This window comes from Rattus rattus, chromosome 4 (assembly GCF_011064425.1).
Source record: "Rattus rattus isolate New Zealand chromosome 4, Rrattus_CSIRO_v1, whole genome shotgun sequence".
Taxonomy (NCBI): Eukaryota; Metazoa; Chordata; class Mammalia; order Rodentia; family Muridae; genus Rattus; species Rattus rattus.
The window spans coordinates 152,000,891-152,014,113 of record NC_046157.1 but is presented as its reverse complement, the minus strand read 5'-3'; the positions used below and the strand labels follow the sequence as shown (position 1 = coordinate 152,014,113).

Here is a 13,223-nt window from a genome sequence, read left to right as displayed (position 1 = left end):
TAAGTACAAGTTACAGTATGTTTTGTATATATGCTATACATAATTTTCTATAGTATTTGCTCTGCACCTGCATTATGCTGTGGCCTACAACGTGAGGTCAAGTTGTCACATGAGACACTCAAAAAGTCTTGGATTTTAGAAAATTGAAGATTTTGAGATTAAAGATGTTTATATCATGGCATCTGTCATTTTAATCTTTTCTATACGAAAACTACTTTCTAAGGATTATAGGAATGTTAACCTTGATGTCAGTGAAAGGTTCTGGCCTATATTTATTATTAAAACTGTATATATGAAGCCTGATTTTTACATTTTGAAGCCCATTTTTATATCTCCAGCCATGCCTAAGTGAAAAACAAGTCGTTTTTGATAAAGCAGTCAGAGCTTCCCTAACACTTGTTTTCAAATCTCATAGCCAATAGCCCATCATTATTTTCCATTTTAAAGAATCAGACTCTGAGAACTGGAAATGCGCTTAGACGTTGGACTGTTCTTCTCAAATGACATTTTGATTAAAAGTTTAGCAGACTCGTAGTGTGAGGCTCCATCTCTTGCACCGAGAACGCACACTTAAGAACCTCCCAGGAATGCTTAGATGGAATGCTTAGAGAGCTTTTATATGGGGCAAGTGTTCCCAAACTTGAGTCCCACATATTTCCTCTGTCACTGGGGAGCTGGAAGAGATGGGTGGATAAGGCAGGATATGGGCCTAATACAGTGAAATCAGATCAGGGGGACTAAATTAGAATTTTCTATAAAAATAAAGGAGGAAAAGTCAATCTGGTCTTTCCATGAAAGGCTGAAATTCAAGTGAATTTGCTCAACAATGAGTGCCTTGGAAAATAAAATAAGCGTGTTGACTGTTTTGGTTTGGTTTGAACTGTTTTGGTTTGATTTGGGTTGGGTTGGGTTTTGTTGTTGTTTTAGGGTTTTGGGGGTTTTTTTCCCATTTTTTTTAAATAAAAGTTTCTAAACAGTTTGAGGGTGATCTCACCTTCCTCGTTAACAACTTAGTAGTTTCGGTCCTAAAAGAAGAAAAGATTTGTTTTCCCTGAGTTAACTGGAGGATTTCAAAAGATGGTCAGGTTTGCAGTGAAGGCTGAACTGAATATTTATGAGATTAATGAGCGAGTGAATTAAAATATCCTCCCTTCCTTTCTTGCCCGGAGCTCCTACTTCTACTCTGAGTACTGCAGGGACTGCTGTAGAAGAAGAAACAACTATCAAACCCCCTTTCTGGGCTCCATTCAAAGCACTCACACTCACTGGTAGGTCACAGCCACAAAGGCTCTCCTCTTGTCCCCTCACACAGTTCACCTGCTTGTTGACCTGTGAGAACCTGCTGGCCTCTCTCTGCCATCTATTTATCCCACCACAGAACTCCAACCCAGAGAATCATAGCCTCAGACTCACCTCTCTTTGTTTCCAGTGTATATGTACAGACACGGCTCTCACCTCAAAAAGGGATTGCTCAAAAGACAGTTTGTTCTGGAGCCAAATAGAGTAGCCATGGCCCAGAAACATAGATTTGGGTCACCCCAGATTCTGTGTTTGAATGTAGTAACAGTTTGATGAAGTTTTTATAGTAATAGAAAATAGAAAGTCATAATTTTTTTAATTTATTTTTATTGCATATTTTATTTACATTTCAAATGTTATTCCCTTTCCCTGTTTCCCATCCATCATCTCCCTCCCCCTTCTTCTGTAAGGGTGTTGCCCCTCCCCAACCATCCCCCTTTCCCGCTTCCCTGCCCTGACATTCCCTTACATTGGGGGGTCCAGCCTTGGCAGGACCAAGGGTTTCTCCTCCCATTGGTGCACAACAAGGCCATCCTCTGCTACATATGCAGCAGGAGCCATGGGCCTGTCCATTTGTATTCTTTGGGTAGTGGTTTCGTCCCTGGGAGCTCTGGTTGGTTGGTATTGATGTTATTATGGGGTTGCAAGCCCTTTCAGCTCCTTCAATCCTTTCTCTAACTCCTCCAGTGGGAAACCGTTCTCAGTTTAATGGTTTGCTGTTAGCATTTGCCTCTATATTTGTCACGCTCTAGCTGAACCTCTCAGGAGATAGCTATATTAGGCATCTGACAGCATGCACTTCTTGGCTTCATCAATATTGTCTAGTTTTGGTGGCTGTATATATATGGGCTGGATCCCCAGGTGGGGCAGGCTCTGAATGGCCATTGCTTTAGTCTCTGCTCCAAACTTTGTCTCCATATCTCTTCCTATGAATATTCTTGTTATCCCTTTTAAGAAAGACTGAAGCTCCCTCACTTTGGTCATCCTTCTTGAGCTTCATATGGTCTGTGGATTGTGTCTTGGGTAATCCAAGCTTTTGGGCTAATATCCACTTATCAGTGAGTGCATACCATGTGTGTATTTTGTGATTCGGTTACCTCACTCAGGATATTTTCTAGTTCCTTCCATTTGGCTATGAATTTCATGAAATCATTGTTATGAATTTTTATATACATTTTAGATACATTTGTGGAGAAATCTATAGATAAGGGCAAACAAAGCAGGAAAAATATCTACTACAGATAATATCTATTATCTGAGAACACTCTCTACTCCTATACAGCTTAAGATCCCCTGCCTGGGAAATAATTTTACCCATAGTTGATGAATATGGGTCTTTCCACTTCAATGAAGGGAATCAAGACAGTGCCTGACAAGCATGTCCATAAGCCAACCTAATCTATACATCCTTCAATTACTCTCATTTTTATTATTATGAAGACTCACAAAGAAGTGACTATGAATCCCATGACATCAACTATTCTATCAGAAAATCCAAATTATTCAAAAACTTGATTTTAAGGTAATTTAGGCATGGCCAATTTATACTTACATATGTGTTGCATTTTAATCAATTATCAATACACAGAAATTAATCATAATCAGATGTGATGATATATTGACTTCATTATGACATTTCTGTATATTTAAAATGTGCACTATAAAAAAAAACTTACACCTAATTAATTTGCTATCACGATAGATTAAACTCCTGAAAAAAGGTCGAGACATCTGACTTCTATAGGAGACCTGTAGTCCTTCCTCCACAAGCACCTTCTTATCTCTTTTTTTTTTTGTTTGTTTTTTTTTTTGTTGTTGTTGTTTTTTGTTTTTTTTGTTTTTTTCCGGGGCTGGGGAATCGAACCCAGGACCTTGCGCTTCCTAGGCAAGCGCTCTACCACTGAGCCAAATCCCCAACCCCCTCACAAGCACCTTCTTAAGCTCTCCTCGGCATTCTCCCTGGGTATCTTTCGTGGACAGCCACTGCAGGCATCAGCCTCTATAGAGATACAAATGGGAAGAAACTAAGACATCACATGGTCCAAATGAGTGAAAGTGGGTTTGCAATCTGAACTAGATAGAAATGAATACAAGGGAATGAGGAACAGTCTCTGAGTAGTTTTGACTCTTCAAATTAGGCACACTATACTCTGCTTTTCACAGTCAACTTTCCAAAACAACTTAGTGAGCAAAAACAATTCTAACCAGTTCCTTCATACAGGTACTTCCTTTGTACCATCTATCCTCACCACTTCAAGAAGACCTGTGTGCATTGATTACCTGAGAGTCATCATGCCAGAGTTCTCTCTGCATCCCTCCTTGGCTGGCTATGTCTCCTTTCTGAAAATTCTCTACTTATTTGGTGCCTGGGCACGCTGCCATTCTGTTCAACTTTTAACTGCTCCTGCTTTTCCTCTCCTTCCTTTGGCAACCCCCAAGAGCTAGCCAGTCCCTGAAGGACAGCACTTTGCCCTCTCTTCCCCTCTGTTCCCACTCACCCTTGGCTATTTCAGCCATGTGTAAGGTTCCACGTGCCTGGCTTTCCACCCACAACTCCCAAACCTCCTCTGCCTCTCCCTCCAGCTCCTTGCAAGAAAAGTTCCCATACTTATTTTCCAAAAGCCTCTGGATGTCATGTCAACACCTCCAGATCGAAACTCCCATCACAGTAAATCCCCTGCAGCACTTCCTTCCTGAGATGATACGGTCTCCTTCCTGATTAAATTCAGTTGTTACTGAAACTATGTTATGAGGTGGGGCTCTTATGGGGTAGTCAAGGGGGCATCTCCTTTGTAGACTAAGGTCAATATCTCAGGAATGATACTTACAAATGAGGTGTTTTGATTACACCCACCTCCATTCATGTCTTATTGCCTAGTAATGCTTTATACACAGCAAGAAGGTCCATACCCAGATGCCAGTGCCTTGATCATAAACTCCCCAGCCTCTAGAACTACAAGAAACCTATTTCCTCTCCTTAGAAGTGATGGTACCCCATTATAGCACCCCACAGCTTTGTTTTCTGAACTTCTCAGTTATGCCAAGTCAAACCCTAATATCATCTTTTTTTTTTTTTCGGAGTTGGGGACCGAACCCAGGGCCTTTTGCTTGCTAGGCAAGCGCTCTACCCCTTAGCTAAATCCCCAACCCCCTACTATCATCTTTCATTCCACCCCCTCTCTTCTTCTCTAATTCAAGTGGTTGCTAGATCTTATTTGTTTCAGCTCCTCATCTTTTCCCCTTCTCAGTCTCTGTGTACCTTTCCAGCACAATCCAGGCACTCCTCACTCCTCCCCATGCCATGGACTCCTGATTTGTCTGCCTTTTTCAATTTATCATGCAGAAGGGCACATTGCAAAAAAAGACTGGGTTTTTATCATTTTGCACCCATTGTCTAGTATGCTTCTTCCCAGTGCAAAGGCGATAACATGAGGGATAACTTACTGCTTCTACATCGGGGCTTCACATATAAAAGAATGAATAATGCTGTGCCTGCTGGCTTCTGCAGCATCTGAAACCTCACTCCAGGGCTGAACCTCCAATGCTCATTTTCAAAGGTCATCTCACACCTAAAAGCGTTCTGCCGAGACAGAAGCAAGAGCATAGGACCCTCCATGATGCTGGAGCCAAAAAGAAATGAACAAAAATGAAACCAAAAGCCAAAACACAGTAAAAAAAAAAAATTACGCTGTGCCCTGTCTGAGTGTTCCCCATGTACTATCAGCAGCTGTGCCTTTAGTGAGGCTCCCAGGGAAATCACTTTGGATTGCTTTAGAGATTGTCTTTCCCTCTGACCACTCAGATCATCACATGTCAGACCTGTGTTTATCCAGAACAGACCCATTCACAGAAAGGATTGTGGGAGGAGCAGATGGGGATGGCATTGGGGACAGTACATCTCAGTGCAGTAATCTTGAGCTCAAGGTTAAAAGGAAAGAACACCCTTGAGGTCTTTGGTCTTCACTGAACCTTGGAGACACCATAAGGCTATGAACCAAAGGTCAGGAGGACTGCGTCATAGCCCACAGCACTTCTCTCTCCTTCTCTGACTTTGAGCAGGGCACCTGACTTTTATAAGCCTTGATTTGCCTCATTTCATGTAAGGGTTGTGTTAGATGACCAGGAAAACATCTCCTAACACTGCATCTATCCGATATGCCCAAACTCTGCATTAATCAGATAGAGGAAGTTACGATGTGCTACTCAAACTCCAAGGCCTCTCGGATTTTATAATAACGCAGATCTCTCCAGAAGAAGAGCCTTCTGTGTGTGCATGCTTGCCAGCCTGCCTCAGGCTCCTTCCACTACCTATTTGTCACATGGAACATGTGATCTCATGAGTAATGGAAAAGGTGAACGAGTGCCTAAAAGAATTATACATTGGCTTTTCAGTGACTCTTTTCAGGGTGGCAAGACATGTCTACTCTTTTATTCTTTAGAAACCCTGGTAGGAGGAAGGAGGGATAGGAGAAGACGTAGAAAGAAGAATCTTCAGGACCTCAGAAGAGGGAAAAACTGAATGCTGGCAAATCCTCGTATCTGCGCGGACATTAGTTGACTCTCCAGCAGTGGAAAAAGCAAACACACCACTTTTCCAAATGCTTTATACATAGCTATGCATTATACATAGTTCTGACACTTTTTCTGAGGGTAGAGAAAATACTACCATATTCATTTTACTAGCGAGAAAATGTGTTCAGAGAAGTTGACCAGCATATGCAAGGTCACAGAGCAACTTAATGTCTAGGACAAAACTAGACACACTCTGTGTCTCTTGCTCTCTGCTTCTCACTAACTAAAAGAAGTCCAGGTTTTCCTATCAGAAGACCCGAATGTGCCATCCATTACACTGGCGAGCATAGGATCTCCTTGGGTCTTGTCCCAGTTAGCTTTCTATTAACGTTGTAAAACACTATGACGAAAAGCAACTTAGAGGAGAAAGGGTTTATTTCATTTATCTTACAGTTGGTCATCATCCAGAGAAGGCAAAGTAGAAACTGAAGACAGAAACCTGGAGGCAGAAGCTAATGCAAAGACAATGAGGGTGCAGCTTACAGGGTTAGTCCTTGTGGCTCACTCAGCTTGCTTTATTAGAGCATGCAAGATTACTAGGCCAAGAGTGGCACCCTCCACAATGACCTGGGCCCACCCACATTATCAACTTATAAAATGAACCACAGGCCTACCCAGAGACCTCTAGTGGTGGCATTTTCTCAGTTGAGTTTCTCCCCTCCAATGGGACTCTAGCTTGTGTCGAGTTAACCTAAAACTAGCCATACCAGCCTCTTACGTGAGATGGCTCGGTAGTTAAAGACACTTGCTTTAAAACCTAGTAATCTGAGTTTGATCTTTGATACCCACACAGTGGAAGGAAAGAATGACTCCAAGGGATACACACACACACACAAAGTGATAAACACTACATTCATTCTGTCCATTTGACTACACCATGGTATGAGTAGATTGTTCAAAGACACAAACTGTATTTTTTATTTTACACCCTAGAGCCAGAGCCCTCTACATACAGAAAATCCCTTTCCATTTTATAAATTAACCAAAAGCAGAGTTGGTTACATGAGAACTCATCAACACAGAAACTACGACTTCTTTAGAAGCCAAACAGGCCAAATTTTCAGAGCACCAGGTGTACTGCCCGGAACTCCACAGAAGCTAAAGTGTGGAGTTCTGTAGACTAAGTTAAGAGCACACGGGGCACAGTATAAGGACTGAAGAAGTAGGCACGTGCTTTGGATCATGCACTGTAGTTACGGTCGCCTTTGTTTCTTGTGGGGGATGACAAGAAGCAAGAGATGAGGAGGGACAGAGAAAGGAATGAGAAGAGGAAGGAGGAAAAAGGGGAGGAGGAGAAACAGACTAGTAAAGACTGAACAGTAGCTGAAAAGCAGAGAGAGGGATAGAGGCATGATATTCGTGTAAAGAATCATGTAGTTGCATTTCTTAGCAAAATAAGAAAATAAATGTTCAGGGATGAGAGAATAAAATCTCAACCCTAGACTGCAAGGATTCACAGACAACTGCAAGAAAAAAGGCCTGGATAGTACAGGAAAACAGGGGAACACAGACCCTGCCCCCCTTCTCTGACCGTGACCTGCAATGGGAGGACTCAAGTTCATCTGCGGAGGCAAAGGCCAAGTTACAACTTCAAAAAAGCAGCTAGAATGATCCAGCACCAGTGGGCCACGGGCTCCTTCAGTCAAGTGACCTTGGCTGCTGGTTTCCATGGTAACAGTGCACATCCCAAACTGTTCCTTCCTGTGTGGGAGGCAACATTTCTGAGAGAGGGGAAGGCAGGATTTAACACTGGTTTTTCTCTATTCTGACCCTTCTCCCTTGGCAAATTGCGTCCTTCTTCTGAGTACTGCAGTCTCCTGAGAAAAGCATCCCCAGAAGAGGATGTTTCTGTGACATTATTTGCAGATGCGTGCCCAGAACACGGTTTAAAGGGAGGTGGAAGCTGCGTTGACTTTGGTTTCACACGGCACTGGGTGTTCCTCAGCAGCTCACTACTCCTTTCATGATCAGCTTTCCAAAGAGCAGGCCCAACGTGTTGTCCTCATGTTGAAAGAGAGAAGTCAGCGAGGTTGGAGGGCTTCCCCGAGGCTCCAGAGCATGCAGTAGCAGAGTTCCGCTAGAGAGCAAACATGACAAAGCTGGGCGTCTACCAGCCTTGACACTTGGTAGTCCAGCCCTAGCCTGAGCCACTGCCCACTACCTCCCTGCAGCTGGTTGAGTATCTGCCCCCGCCCTAGCCTCTGCCTCCACGCTGTATCCTGCGGCTTTCTTCAGCAGCTTTATCCTGGACCGTAGAATACAGAACAAAAGCATACTCTGTTTAAAAATGGAGTTTAAGTTGCATTATGAGATCAATATTCTGCTCATCCCACAGTATCTAGGGTTAGAGTAGCATTTTACAGGATAAATAATCTTCCTTCAGTTGAGCCATGGATGAGCAGGTCTTACCACAAACCCTCCAGTCAGAGCTCCAAATGCATTCTGGGGTCTACTTTCCAACCAGGATCTCAAGCCAAAAGCACTCAACCCTTGGCTCAACTTCAGCTCTTCCCGGTAATTCTGATCCCATGATTCTGTTTGCTGAAAGCAATCTCTTCCTCTGCAGTATCCCTGCGTGACTCTGACGTACAAAGGTGTAATTAGAACAGCATGGAGCCACCAGGACGATCCATTTACCTCATCCTGCACCATTCACGTGCTTTTGAAATATGTTTCTAATATCTGAGGTGCACAGGGCCAAATTCCCTTCGTAGTCTTTCACATGCACGAGTAAATCCGCAAGACCAAACCCCTTGGGCCTTAGGTTCTGCTTAGAAGTTCTATTTTTTTTTCTTTTAAAGAAAACAAATATTCCATTAAAACGACACAGTGTACTCTGCATATTTTTAGGACAATTAGAGTTTAGAATTCCCTCTTCTTCCGCCCGTGGCAACAAAAAGGTTTTCTTAACTATTTCCTTACCAAGAATAACAAGAAGCTGGGGTAAAGGGGTTCTTTTATTATAAACTTTCCATGGTGTCTGTCAGTGTTGATGGCTGGTAAATCAAGGTCCTTGTTCGTTATTCCAGAAGGTTCCAGGCTCCCCAGCTTCATCACTAAATCCATCCTTTTTAGGTAACTATTTGCAAACCTATGGAAACATTTACTTGAAATAGGAAAAAAAAATGAAGCTCACAAGAAACAGACACACATAAAAGCAAGATATTTTTCCCCCTCGTCTGCTTGGTTTGAAAACAGGTCACAGATTTTGGTCATTTTTCTTTAGCGCTTCTGACTGTGTAAATAAACTTACAAAGGAGAGGCTGCCTGGGCTCCCCAAGCTGCCGATGTTTTGGCCTTTGAGAGAGAGGCATAGCAAGAAGTTTACGAGGCAGAGACCTAGAAATCATTCTTAGATGGTGGCGGCTCAAGCAGAACTCTAGCCATGGACCTTGCATCTGACCGTGTTCATAAAGTCCACGCTGTTGTTCAGACGACAACACCCTGCCCGTTAAGCCTGGACTGCCGGGGCCACACATGAGGATGATGTTTGCCAAGTCAGCGTGCAAATCAAATGTTTTTTTGCAACCAAATTTGGAGAGACATCTTAGTGGCACCCGCCAAGCCACTCACATTCAAGTCCAAAGCTCCCGGGCGTTTGCAGAAGATGATGTAAGACCATCCTTAGCTTGTTTTCCAATCCCTACAAAGTGGATCAAAGGATGGAAAAGATACTACACACTCACCCTATAGCAAAAGAAATGTGCCTTTGCAGAAGTCTGACCCTGGACATGAGGAGATACGCTGATGGCTTTCGACAGCCTAGAGACTAGAAAATGTTGTATAAATGTTGAAGGATCAAAGAAATGTGACTTCTCAGCGAAAATGTGTTTATTTAAATTAAAAAAATTGTGAAAATTACAAACCATTAAATACAACAGACAATTGTCTACAACTCAACGTATTGGAAGGAAGTATATACATCACTTTGTAAGAGGCGCAGACAGACTTGCACCAAACCAGGATTAAGCAATGGAAAATGTGACAACGCACATGTCTGTCGCAGTAAAGTTTCAGAATTCAAGTGATTCCAGGCAAGAGGCCAAACTTAACTTGGCTTCTTTCAACTTAAACGGCCCCCTTTGGAGTTGATCCACACTCTGAATCTTAAAGTGAACAGAGGGCCCCTTTCCGCCTCCAACATAAACTACCTCTCTATCTCTGTGTCAAAACTGATTGAAAAACCAGCTCCTTGTACTGGTAACCCCTCACAGAGACATTAGTAATTGCTTTGTCTCCGATCCAGGGAGAGTTAGGATAAATAAAAATTAAGAAGGGCTCTCACTAGAGGCAAACTTGACCTTTTGGGAAGCTTTCTGCTTCCTTCTGGTCTTCGAGGGCACAAAAGCCTGCTGCTATGCTCTCGAGTAGCTCCCTTCAGATTTCTCTTTCCCCCCCAGACTGACTGTGTTAGCATCCGTCCATCCACAGAGCGCTGCAGAGGAAACCGTGCTGCCTCCTTCTTCAGTCCCATCCTGGGAAACCTACAGTAAGGAGAGCTGACTCGGATCAGCCTTGAATTCCCCAGTTACACATCTCCAGAGCCTCCAACTGTGCCTTTAAGTCAACACATCTTTCTCCAGACGAAGCGGCCAAAGGGGAAATGCTTGCTCCGAACTTCCTCACACCAGGCTGTGGAGGATTTATCACACAGCACAGAGTCTAAAGATGTCCTCCCAGCCCCCTGGGGCTACACAGCCTCCGGAGCCTCATGAAGGCAACCAGTCTTATGATGACATGCCCGGGACCTCACAGAAGATGATCATTGGGGCTCGGACCAGGAAGCACAGTGCTTGAATCCCAGCTCTCTATGATCCCGCCTAAGTATGCCCTTCCAGAGTTCAGCTACGTGACAAAACCCCATATTTTGAGGCCCACATGGGTACTCTCTGGCCTCAGAAAACTAGGCTGGGAAAAGGAACTATAGCAGAACTGTCAATGATATGGCCTTGGGTAACCCCACCATCACCCAATCCGTAAAGGTCAGGAGGACCACCATGAACAACCCTGAATGCAGGCTTGTTTAGGAGGAAGCTCACTGGTAAAGAAAGCCATGCTCACCTGCAGTGCTGTACAGTCAGAGTTCAAGCTCACAGGTGAGACAAAAGCTCAAACGAGGTCATAGCTTATACTCCAGGCTAATTCGGACACGTGTACGAATTACCTTCTCTCTTTGCATTGTGCAAACAATCTGGGTTCTGCCTGCAGCTTTCTCCCACCTCCAAACGAAATATATAACTGTCTGTGACCAAATGCCATAGGCACATAATAAAGATACTTACAGCCAATCAGATCTAGAAGAACAAAGCTCTAGGAAAATTAGCAAATCAAAACTAGTCCTTCAGCCTGCCCTAGGCAGTTGTCAGCCCTGGGCACAGACCGGTGCTGCAGAAGTTACCCAGGGCCTCCAGTGAAAAAACAACACATTATTCAGCCAGATGCTGAACCGGGACCCCAACACCCAGGCCCCGGAGTAATGGTCACACGTTATTGTCTCTGGGACTTTTTCAGTGATGAGTCCCAAACCACAGGAACCTCGAAGACTCCAGCTGAGCCTTGTCTCTCCCTTCCCTGGGTCTTGCCCTGGGTCTGTTCAATGCAGTAGCTGCAGAGCAAAAGTGAAACCAGGCACTTGGCAAATGTCTTTCCTCTGTCAAGCGTAGCTTTCCGGAGCCACCTCCAGAGGCCTGGGGGTGCTAGGAATTCTGATGGATGTTTTCTGTAGAGCCTTCACTGCTTTCATTGAGAGGCGTCTCGGAGGTCTCCTCAAGCTCCTCATCAGCCCCCTCTTCCTGGATGGTGAGGTGCACGTCAGGCGAGGAGGACTCGGAGCTCACACTATCCCCTTCCATAGAGCAAAGGGTGCAGGACAGCGCAGGCGCCACACTCTCTTGAAGCATGTTCAGCATCATGGGCACCTGCCCTGACCTCAGGCCGGACATCATAGGTAGCGGCTTCATAGCCTCCCCCCACAGCCTCTCCTCATCTTTGTACAGCAGCAGGAGGCTGGACTTCTTCTCCCGCCTCTTGGATTTCATGTAGCCCAGCATGATTCCAATCAAGAAAATGCCATAGAAGGACATAACGACCAAAATATAGAAGTATTCGTTGCCATTACCACCGCTGTTACTAGGCACATGGGACTCAAGGGGGCTGCTGGACGCTGCAGCGCTCGGGTCTGTGCTATTCAGAGGCTCCATCCTCAGCATTGAATTGCCGCTCGCCCAGCCGGGATCTGGAGAGAAAGCCACCAGTTAGACCTTCCACCTGGATGCACAGGACCGGCAGAAGGCACGCGCATGGCTCTCGAAATTGCCATAGATCAAAAATAGGTAATTAAGAACAGGAGTGAAAGAAACAGCATCTTGCCAAGTAGTTAACCGGGGTTAGCTCAGAGAACTTGGAGCAGGGAAGAGAAATGAGGGGAGGGAAAGAAGGAAAACTGAGAAAAGCTTTCACCAGATAGAAAAATCAATGGTAGACAGGCAGACAGACAGACATATAGAAAGATTATACACTTTATGTACACTTCAGAAAATAACTATGCATTAGTTCTATACTTTAAACATTATAGACCATATAAGGATTCATGAGGGAAAGAAATGTCTTAAAATTTGAAAGGCATGCTCTCGCTGGCAGGACAGAAGCAAACTTTACATTTTGTTTCAAAAGCCTCAACTTTCAAAGTTTCCTTATAAGAAAAAAAAAAGGCAAGAAAACTTTCTCTATTAATAGAACTATCCCCCCCTTCCACGTCTCCGAAGAAAAGGAGCCTCGCTCACTTACCAAAGGCTGACAGCTTGTCCCAAGTGTGGAACCCTTAAACGGCTGAGTCTGAGGACGTTTTTCTTCTGTGGCAGGCTCTGCACTCTGACAGCCCCGCTGCTGTCCTTGGGATATATAGTCAAGAAATGCATCGTCACGTGTTCCGGGAGGAAAATTTACAACAGAGGTTGACTGTGGCAGAGCAAGCAGCGGACTCAAAGCGCTGCAGTTCAACAGCCTGAACTTTGCAGCTGTGAAGAGAAAAGGAGGGGGGAGCTCCCTGTCCCGACCGCCCCAGCTCAGAGCAAGAGGCTTTAGGTAGTGGAAACCAATGTGTGAAAAGGGGAGGGAAAAACCACGGTGCACACTACCCAAAGACTATACATGGACGATACATAGGTAGCAATGAATATCCTAGTAAGGGCACCAGTGGAAGGGGAAGCCCTGGGTCCTGCCAAGGCTGGACCCCCAGTGAACGTGATTGTTGGGGGGAGGGTGGTAATGGGGGGAGGATGGGGAGGGGAACACCCATATAGAAGGAAAGGGGGAAGGGGTAGGGGGATGTTGGCCCGGAAACTGGGAAGAGG

At 44.5% G+C, this 13,223-nt stretch overlaps 1 protein-coding gene across 1 annotated transcript; it reads right to left on the bottom strand.

The window, feature by feature from the left end:
• Nucleotides 1-9,684: 9,684 nt before the first annotated feature.
• Kcne4 (potassium voltage-gated channel subfamily E regulatory subunit 4) lies at nucleotides 9,685-12,879 on the bottom strand. Its single transcript, XM_032899590.1, has 2 exons — nucleotides 12,658-12,879; nucleotides 9,685-12,090 (listed from the first exon to the last, which is right to left on the bottom strand). The coding sequence occupies exons 1-2, from the start codon at nucleotides 12,786-12,788 to the stop codon at nucleotides 11,568-11,570; spliced, it is 654 nt and encodes a 217-aa protein (XP_032755481.1). The 5' UTR covers nucleotides 12,789-12,879; the 3' UTR covers nucleotides 9,685-11,567.
• Nucleotides 12,880-13,223: the final 344 nt, after the last annotated feature.

Coding starts and splice junctions, on each gene's coding strand:
- Kcne4 (XM_032899590.1), bottom strand. CDS start 12,788: ATGCATTTCTTGACTATATATCCCAAGGACAGCAGCGGGGCTGTCAGA. Junction 12,091..12,657: donor GGACAAGCTGTCAGCCTTTG/GTAAGTGAGCGA, acceptor CGGCTGGGCGAG/CGGCAATTCAATGCTGAGGA.